This window comes from Vipera berus (genome assembly GCF_964194415.1).
Source record: "Vipera berus genome assembly, chromosome: 2".
Taxonomy (NCBI): Eukaryota; Metazoa; Chordata; class Lepidosauria; order Squamata; family Viperidae; genus Vipera; species Vipera berus.
Genome location: NC_138203.1, coordinates 250,485,339 through 250,495,620, shown reverse-complemented (window position 1 = coordinate 250,495,620; position 10,282 = coordinate 250,485,339). Strand labels below are relative to the sequence as shown.

The 10,282-nt window shown below is 45.9% G+C and overlaps 2 protein-coding genes across 2 annotated transcripts; both read left to right on the top strand.

The window, feature by feature from the left end:
- Nucleotides 1-498: 498 nt before the first annotated feature.
- LOC308660903 (putative G-protein coupled receptor 173) lies at nt 499-2,662 on the top strand. Its single transcript, XM_081315531.1, has one exon. It carries the CDS (start codon nt 678-680, stop codon nt 1,830-1,832), a length of 1,155 nt encoding a protein of 384 aa, XP_081171657.1. The 5' UTR covers nt 499-677; the 3' UTR covers nt 1,833-2,662.
- Nucleotides 2,663-4,999: 2,337 nt separating this feature from the next.
- On the top strand, nt 5,000-7,163 carry LOC308664470 (putative G-protein coupled receptor 173). The gene has a single exon (XM_081321712.1). The coding sequence runs from the start codon at nt 5,179-5,181 to the stop codon at nt 6,331-6,333; it is 1,155 nt and encodes a 384-aa protein (XP_081177838.1). The 5' UTR covers nt 5,000-5,178; the 3' UTR covers nt 6,334-7,163.
- Nucleotides 7,164-10,282: the final 3,119 nt, after the last annotated feature.

Sequence of the window (10,282 nt, the reverse complement as noted above, 5' to 3'; positions counted from 1 at the left end):
GGCGGCGGCGAGCCCAGCCTTTCCGCGGAATCCTTCTGAGGGTGACGGCCAAGAGCGAGCAGAAGGTACCGCCAAGAGGAAGGCGCACTGATGGAGGAGCGGCGGCGGCAACCGCGCGCCCCGGTCCGGGGAATGGGAGAGGCGCGGGAGTAGCTCCTCTTCCTCCAGCCTTCCAGGCCCGCTCCCTTCTCCCCGGGGAGGGGGGGGCGTTTTAAAGTTTCAGCATGGCCGCCCCCCGGATTAAGCGGGAGTCTCGCGAGCCAGCCGGGCTGCCGAGGGGAAGGGAAAGCCCGAGGCGCGGAGGGGGCCGGAGGCGGCGGCTACGCTGAAGCCAGCCTACCATGGCGGAATGGGGACGCCTGGCTTGCGCGCAGCCTGAGCTCGGCGCTGCTGGGCGGGAGGACGGCGCTGCGGTTTGGGAGCGAGGCCGAGGAAGGGAAAGCCAGACGGGGGTGGGGGGAGCTCTCGCTCCCAGACGCGAGGAGGTCTGCTGAGGGACATGGGTGCCAGCAAAGGGGGCTCCGGAGCGGGAGCCTGTCTTTTGGGCGGGTGAAGCCTGAAGCAGAGCCCGGCAGGGCGAGTCGGCGGCGGCCGTTGGAGAAGCGGCCTCGACCCCGCCCCCGCCATAGCTGTGCCTGAGCGTCGGGAGAGAAGGGGACTGTCGCCGGCCCTGCTAGATGGCGAACTCCAGCGAGCTGGGAAGCAGCAGCAGCAGCAGCCCCCACCTGCCCAGCCCCGGCAGCCTCCTGGGCGCCTCTGGCCTGAAGCTGGCCTCTCTGGGCTTGATCCTTTGCTTCAGCCTTGCTGGCAACCTGCTCTTTGCTTGGCTCATCCTCAAGGACCGCCAGTTGCACAGGGCCCCTTACTACTTGCTCCTGGACCTGTGCCTGGCGGATGGCTTGCGCTCCCTGGCCTGCTTCCCCTTCGTCATGCTTTCGGTGCACAGCGGGGCGGGCTTCTGGCCCCACGGGCTGCTCAGTTGCAAAGTGCTGGCTTTCCTGTCGGTGCTGTTCTGCTTCCACGCCGCCTTTCTGCTCTTCTGCGTGGGGGTGACGCGCTACATGGCCATTGCCCATCACCGCTTCTATGCCAAGCGCATGACTGGCTGGACCTGTTTGGCCGTGGTGTTCATGGTGTGGACGCTCTCCATGGCCATGGCCTTCCCCCCTGTCTTTGACGTCGGCACTTACAAGTTCATCCGTGAGGAGGAGCAGTGCATCTTTGAGCACCGTTACGTCAAGGCCAATGACACCCTGGGTTTCATGCTCATGCTTGCCACGGTCATGGTGGCCACCCACCTGGTTTACATCAAGCTCCTCGTCTTCATTCATAGCCACCGCAAAATGAAGCCGGCCCAATTGGTACCAGCCATTAGCCAGAATTGGACTTTCCATGGGCCTGGAGCTACTGGTCAGGCAGCTGCTAACTGGACAGCTGGCTTTGGCCGGGGTCCTACCCCTCCTACCTTGGTGGGCATCCGACAAAATACTACTCATAGCCAGATCAAGAGACTGCTGGTCTTAGAGGAGTTTAAAACAGAGAAGAGGATTTGCAAGATGTTTTACATGATCACCCTCCTGTTCTTGCTTCTTTGGTCTCCTTACATTGTGACTTGTTACTTACGTGTCTTCATCAAGGCCAGCACAATTCCCCAGATTTATTTGACCACCTCTGTCTGGATGACCTTTGCCCAGGCAGGAGTCAACCCCATCCTTTGTTTCATTTTCAACAAGGAACTTAGAGTCTGTTTCAGAACTCACTTCTTTTGCTGCCAAAGTATCCAGAATACTCAAGGCACAATTCTGTGTGATCTGAAGAACTTGAGGATATAATTCATTTTTCCTTAAAAAAGGGGGGAAAAAGTTAAAAATGTGTATGCTTATTCTGGCATGTGCACTTGCTAATGATTATTTAAACAAAACCCTTGGCCTCATCAAACCAATAGGTTAAAATAGGGTATTTATATTAAGATTTGGTGTGGGGGGGAATCTTTGGTGTCTCTGGGGGGTAGGAAAGGGGGGGGGACCCAAACAAGACAGGTTACATTTTTTCCTTTGCTCTGAATTTCTACAGATAATTCTGACATGGATTAAAGGCCATAATTTTTTTGTTAGTTTTTCTTCCCAATCTTGTCAGTTTTGATAAAGGGTTTAGCAATTTTATTCCTTATGTAAAATTTGATAAAAGGTCAAGGCAAATTTTGTAGTAAAGTTATTTTTTGATGACTTCAGAATCTTGTATTATATTTGTCTTTCAAGAGCAGTGGAGATGGAGAAACTGAATTGTGTCTTCTTTGTAGGGAGACTTGGGGCTAATTTTGTTTCAGTACTTAAAGTAACTTTCTATCCTTGCCTGAAAATATGGATACTACTGATTATACTAGAATCATTAGGACATTTCCTGCTAACCTAATGAACATTGTGTCACCTAATCTGATGTAGAACTACTTTAAACTTTCTTGTTGTACTGTTTCTTTGATAGCGTTTCAGAAACATATGAAAAATGGCAGTTTTAAAAGAAAAAATGTTCAACTTTTAAAACTCCCAGGTTTTTAATTTATACTGACTTTCATACTTTATTGGCTTTATAAGTTCTTATCTACAAACTGGATAATACTTGTGTATTTCAACTGTTTTAATAAAACACTCTCCAGTTTTTTGTACATACATGAATTTAAATGTTTGGGTATGCTTTGCTGTCTTCTCTTTTAATAAGCAGAATTTGCTTACAGACCATTCAAACAACAGTGTTTTGTTTTTGTTTTTAAATCACACCTGAGCCCATAGGATAATCACTTGTTTTAGAAAGTTAAGCAGGATTGGACCTAGTTGCAACTTGGGAAAAGTCTAGAAAAGCTCAGGGTATTGTCCACAGTATGGATGAAGGCAATGGTGGACTACTTCCTTATACTTGTCCAGGAAGTTAATGAACCAACTAGACTTGAGAGACTTTAATTTTTTCTTCCATTGTTCTTGGTTTCACAAACTACCGACTTTGAAATATTTATGTATTTAATTTATATAGCCACCCATCTCACAAATGTAACCACAATCTAATAACATCCAAAAACAAAGTATACAAACCAGAAAATCTAATCCAAGAAAAACAGAAGGCGGGCATCAAGCTCCAGCCTTGTCTAGAAGAGTTGATTTTAAATGCTTTTGGAAAGTAGCTAGAGTCAGGGTTAATTTAACATAAAGAACAGCCCTTTTGTGTCTCAGTTGCCCACACCTCCTCAGAGAGGAGAACCACACACTTCTTGCTTTTCCCGGGAAATTCAAATCAGTGTAAGCGATTCTCATGTAGCCCTGAAGGTACTTGGTGCCAAACCATAAATGACATTATTTTATTTTATTTTTATTTTTATTCCATTTATATCCCGCCCTTCTCCGAAGACTCAGGGCGGCTTACAAGCTTAGCAGTAGCCTTCATTCTATGTATATGCCTGCTTAGTAGGGCTTTCACACACACACCCCAAGCGGCATTATTACAAAGTCAGCTTAATTGCCCCCAACAATCTGGGTCCTCATAGGTTAACTAGCACTTTAAGTTGCACAAGAAGCTAACGAAGGGTCACTGGCAGCAACTGGCCCAGGACCTTGGTGGTGTTTGGGAAGGAGGAAATCACCCAGCCACGGCATTTGGTTGCAAAGTTGCACGCTATGGCATCCTTTGTACAATGAAATCATGATCCCCATGACATCATTTTGGCACTGTTGTGGCTTACTGTGTGTGTTTATTGGTCAGGAACCTCGGGTTGGTTTTCTGAAGATCATCTGTGCCTGGCCATCTGCTGCACTGCCCGGATCTGTGGGGATGCTGATGGCTGGGTGGATGGATTTTTGGCAAGCAGGCAGGCAAGGCTGGGATGCCCAGCACTGAGCCTCCCTTTGAATACCAGCGGGGTAACGCTGAGCCTTGGTGGAGCAGTGGGCTAATGCCTCCTTAAGCAACACCGGCTGCCTGCAATTATTGCAGGTTCGCATCCCACCAGGCTCAAGGTTGACTCAGCCTTCCATCCTTCCGAGGTAGGTAAAATGAGGACCCAGATTGTTGGGGGCAATAACCTGACTTTGTAATAATGCCGCTGGGGGGGAAAGCCCTAATAAGCAGGCATATACATAGAATGAAGGCTATTGCTAAGCACATTTGATTTGTGCTTAGATTGTAAGCCGCCCTGAGTCTTCGGAGAAGGGCGGGATGTAAATGGGATTAAAATAAAATAAAAATAATAATAATAACGCGTTCTCTGACCGAAATCCGCAATGAAAGAAGCGACGCTTGCCGCTGACCGACCCTAGTCCCCTTTTGCGCAGGCTCAGCCTGTCCTTCCCTCCATCCTCCCCGGAGAAGCATGCCCACCGGAAGTGCAGCTGCAGCCACTAAGACAAGGGGGCTGCGCTCGAGGCTGACCTGGGGCTCCCCGCGCGCGCCAGCTGCCGGGGCGTGCTAGTCTTTGGCTGGGTGCCGTCTGGGAAGACCGCGGCCAGCGGGAGGAGGAGGCGGCGGCGAGCCCAGCCTTTCCGCGGAATCCTTCTGAGGGTGACGGCCAAGAGCGAGCAGAAGGTACCGCCAAGAGGAAGGCGCACTGATGGAGGAGCGGCGGCGGCAACCGCGCGCCCCGGTCCGGGGAATGGGAGAGGCGCGGGAGTAGCTCCTCTTCCTCCAGCCTTCCAGGCCCGCTCCCTTCTCCCCGGGGAGGGGGGGGCGTTTTAAAGTTTCAGCATGGCCGCCCCCCGGATTAAGCGGGAGTCTCGCGAGCCAGCCGGGCTGCCGAGGGGAAGGGAAAGCCCGAGGCGCGGAGGGGGCCGGAGGCGGCGGCTACGCTGAAGCCAGCCTACCATGGCGGAATGGGGACGCCTGGCTTGCGCGCAGCCTGAGCTCGGCGCTGCTGGGCGGGAGGACGGCGCTGCGGTTTGGGAGCGAGGCCGAGGAAGGGAAAGCCAGACGGGGGTGGGGGGAGCTCTCGCTCCCAGACGCGAGGAGGTCTGCTGAGGGACATGGGTGCCAGCAAAGGGGGCTCCGGAGCGGGAGCCTGTCTTTTGGGCGGGTGAAGCCTGAAGCAGAGCCCGGCAGGGCGAGTCGGCGGCGGCCGTTGGAGAAGCGGCCTCGACCCCGCCCCCGCCATAGCTGTGCCTGAGCGTCGGGAGAGAAGGGGACTGTCGCCGGCCCTGCTAGATGGCGAACTCCAGCGAGCTGGGAAGCAGCAGCAGCAGCAGCCCCCACCTGCCCAGCCCCGGCAGCCTCCTGGGCGCCTCTGGCCTGAAGCTGGCCTCTCTGGGCTTGATCCTTTGCTTCAGCCTTGCTGGCAACCTGCTCTTTGCTTGGCTCATCCTCAAGGACCGCCAGTTGCACAGGGCCCCTTACTACTTGCTCCTGGACCTGTGCCTGGCGGATGGCTTGCGCTCCCTGGCCTGCTTCCCCTTCGTCATGCTTTCGGTGCACAGCGGGGCGGGCTTCTGGCCCCACGGGCTGCTCAGTTGCAAAGTGCTGGCTTTCCTGTCGGTGCTGTTCTGCTTCCACGCCGCCTTTCTGCTCTTCTGCGTGGGGGTGACGCGCTACATGGCCATTGCCCATCACCGCTTCTATGCCAAGCGCATGACTGGCTGGACCTGTTTGGCCGTGGTGTTCATGGTGTGGACGCTCTCCATGGCCATGGCCTTCCCCCCTGTCTTTGACGTCGGCACTTACAAGTTCATCCGTGAGGAGGAGCAGTGCATCTTTGAGCACCGTTACGTCAAGGCCAATGACACCCTGGGTTTCATGCTCATGCTTGCCACGGTCATGGTGGCCACCCACCTGGTTTACATCAAGCTCCTCGTCTTCATTCATAGCCACCGCAAAATGAAGCCGGCCCAATTGGTACCAGCCATTAGCCAGAATTGGACTTTCCATGGGCCTGGAGCTACTGGTCAGGCAGCTGCTAACTGGACAGCTGGCTTTGGCCGGGGTCCTACCCCTCCTACCTTGGTGGGCATCCGACAAAATACTACTCATAGCCAGATCAAGAGACTGCTGGTCTTAGAGGAGTTTAAAACAGAGAAGAGGATTTGCAAGATGTTTTACATGATCACCCTCCTGTTCTTGCTTCTTTGGTCTCCTTACATTGTGACTTGTTACTTACGTGTCTTCATCAAGGCCAGCACAATTCCCCAGATTTATTTGACCACCTCTGTCTGGATGACCTTTGCCCAGGCAGGAGTCAACCCCATCCTTTGTTTCATTTTCAACAAGGAACTTAGAGTCTGTTTCAGAACTCACTTCTTTTGCTGCCAAAGTATCCAGAATACTCAAGGCACAATTCTGTGTGATCTGAAGAACTTGAGGATATAATTCATTTTTCCTTAAAAAAGGGGGGAAAAAGTTAAAAATGTGTATGCTTATTCTGGCATGTGCACTTGCTAATGATTATTTAAACAAAACCCTTGGCCTCATCAAACCAATAGGTTAAAATAGGGTATTTATATTAAGATTTGGTGTGGGGGGGAATCTTTGGTGTCTCTGGGGGGTAGGAAAGGGGGGGGGACCCAAACAAGACAGGTTACATTTTTTCCTTTGCTCTGAATTTCTACAGATAATTCTGACATGGATTAAAGGCCATAATTTTTTTGTTAGTTTTTCTTCCCAATCTTGTCAGTTTTGATAAAGGGTTTAGCAATTTTATTCCTTATGTAAAATTTGATAAAAGGTCAAGGCAAATTTTGTAGTAAAGTTATTTTTTGATGACTTCAGAATCTTGTATTATATTTGTCTTTCAAGAGCAGTGGAGATGGAGAAACTGAATTGTGTCTTCTTTGTAGGGAGACTTGGGGCTAATTTTGTTTCAGTACTTAAAGTAACTTTCTATCCTTGCCTGAAAATATGGATACTACTGATTATACTAGAATCATTAGGACATTTCCTGCTAACCTAATGAACATTGTGTCACCTAATCTGATGTAGAACTACTTTAAACTTTCTTGTTGTACTGTTTCTTTGATAGCGTTTCAGAAACATATGAAAAATGGCAGTTTTAAAAGAAAAAATGTTCAACTTTTAAAACTCCCAGGTTTTTAATTTATACTGACTTTCATACTTTATTGGCTTTATAAGTTCTTATCTACAAACTGGATAATACTTGTGTATTTCAACTGTTTTAATAAAACACTCTCCAGTTTTTTGTACATACATGAATTTAAATGTTTGGGTATGCTTTGCTGTCTTCTCTTTTAATAAGCAGAATTTGCTTACAGACCATTCAAACAACAGTGTTTTGTTTTTGTTTTTAAATCACACCTGAGCCCATAGGATAATCACTTGTTTTAGAAAGTTAAGCAGGATTGGACCTAGTTGCAACTTGGGAAAAGTCTAGAAAAGCTCAGGGTATTGTCCACAGTATGGATGAAGGCAATGGTGGACTACTTCCTTATACTTGTCCAGGAAGTTAATGAACCAACTAGACTTGAGAGACTTTAATTTTTTCTTCCATTGTTCTTGGTTTCACAAACTACCGACTTTGAAATATTTATGTATTTAATTTATATAGCCACCCATCTCACAAATGTAACCACAATCTAATAACATCCAAAAACAAAGTATACAAACCAGAAAATCTAATCCAAGAAAAACAGAAGGCGGGCATCAAGCTCCAGCCTTGTCTAGAAGAGTTGATTTTAAATGCTTTTGGAAAGTAGCTAGAGTCAGGGTTAATTTAACATAAAGAACAGCCCTTTTGTGTCTCAGTTGCCCACACCTCCTCAGAGAGGAGAACCACACACTTCTTGCTTTTCCCGGGAAATTCAAATCAGTGTAAGCGATTCTCATGTAGCCCTGAAGGTACTTGGTGCCAAACCATAAATGACATTATTTTATTTTATTTTTATTTTTATTCCATTTATATCCCGCCCTTCTCCGAAGACTCAGGGCGGCTTACAAGCTTAGCAGTAGCCTTCATTCTATGTATATGCCTGCTTAGTAGGGCTTTCACACACACACCCCAAGCGGCATTATTACAAAGTCAGCTTAATTGCCCCCAACAATCTGGGTCCTCATAGGTTAACTAGCACTTTAAGTTGCACAAGAAGCTAACATGGGCTCTGCAGCATGGATCTAATAAATTGTGACTGCTGAATGCCTGATAATACACAGGCCACTGCATTTTGGACAAAATGCAATGACCTCTAAAGGCAGCCCCATGTAGAATACATTATAGTAGTCTAATTGAGTAGTGACAAGGTGACCCAATAAAGAAGTTGTGTTTATTTCTGACTACGTATAAATAGAACTGTGGGTTTTTTATATTATAAAGGGAACATTCTGCTATTGATATTTTAGGGGCATAAGTAGAATGACTACCTTCCCCCCGACATACATATCTGTCCAATGTAGTTTCTATTTAAAAATAGCTGCTCATGTGCTAGTGCCAGAGGAGTCTCTAGACAATTCTGGATTGCAAATTTTAGTAGACAAAGCAATTCCTGTGCATAATTGCTTATCTGTTTACATGTTTGCAGAGTTACCAGTGTATTTTAAATTTCCAATGCCCTAGCATTTTTAAAGATGCAGATTATGAATTTTTAAAGCTTTAAAAATAACCTTTATCTACTGCCCCAATTTACTTTTAGAAAATAAACTAAGAGCCTCTTTTAAAGTCTATTTTTAATAGCAAAGCGGCCAAAGTAAGTGGTCCAAAACTGAATGATCAAAATAAATCATACCTCTTCCAGATATCTCAAAAATGGAAACGTTGCAATGTTTGGTAATACAGAACTGAAGTCATAGTAAAAAGTCTTTTAAAGAAATAAGATATATACAATCTGTTTAAGGTACTTAAACCTAAAGTGAGATCTTACTTCTCTTAAGTTCCTGAATTGCCTTCCTTTTTAGAAAAAGCTCTTACCCCTTTGGTTCAAGTGAACTTTGCACTGAAGGTGATAATGTGCTATCAAGTCATTCCAACTCTTAGCATCCACACTGATTTTCTCCAGGGAATTCTGCTTTAATCTGGTGCTTTAGATCTTTCCAACAGGGCACCCATTGCCACTGTAACTAAATTTATTTATTGATTTGATTTAGATAGATGCCATCTCACATATGTAATTCTGGGCAGCTTATAAAATTAAAACATAATACACAAAAAAGGTAAAAATAACCATACAAGGTTAGAAACATTAACACAAGGCAAACACCATACAATCAATTGCATCAGCACAGTCAATTCAGGAACAGTACAACCATTTAATAAGGCTACCACTACCTGATCCCCAGACTAGATAGCGAAGACCAGACAGGTCTTCAGGCCTTTTCAGAACACCATCCTAACCTTGGGGGAAATGGTAGGTATAATAGCAGAAAAGCCCTCTTCCTGGATCCAATCAGATGATATCCTCTAATGTTAGGAACCTGCAACATGCCCCTTCAGCCAGAGCCAATGGGACTGCTAGGTGAAATTAGGGAGAAGTGGCTGCTCAAAAAAAGAAACAAAAAAAAAAACCCTTACCACTCAGCTTATGCTAGATTGCAATGTACAAATTCAACCCACACATGCTTTTGATAATTCAACAAAATGAGTTCATTAAAAAAAGAGAGATTGTAATTTCAGAACCACTCAAGGCACAAAACAAATGTTGATCTTTTAATATTTCCTAATCTTAATTTTTGCAATTTGTAATCATCCCCAAAGCAGCTCAAACATTTATATAAACATACTGTAATTAGTTATTGTCCAAATTTTACTACACTATGGGAAGGCAACCTAGACATCAGGACTTTGATAGGGCTAACATAATCCACAAATGACATAAACCATTTTCATTGTAAACTGGAAAATTAAAATCGGTTAAAACTCACTAGGTTTTTACCAAAATTTCTAGTAGTTAAATATAGATTTTATAAAACTGGGGCAAAGCAATTAACGTTCAAAAAGACTAAAGCAAGTGAGGTATAGATTGTTAGACTAAAATGCAGCTGGGTAGTTTCTGCTACAATATGAATCTGGTTTGTATTTTATCTGATGTGCAAACCCTGATACTTAGCTTAATTCAGGAGACCATTGTTTAATAATGTTAATGTGCAAATGCAGTCAATTTGTAAAAGAGAGAAAGGAGACTTGAGAGGCATCATTTCAAAATACTGTATATTTAATAAGTTTTTATATACTTTTCTATTTTCAATTTCACATTTTTGAAATTACAAAACAACTCTGCACAACTTGTTTGCTGATAACAAAACCTAGATGAATGTGTATTTATTTAATTCAATTTAGGCAGAACCCTATTCCAAAGTACTCTATGCACTTCACAAT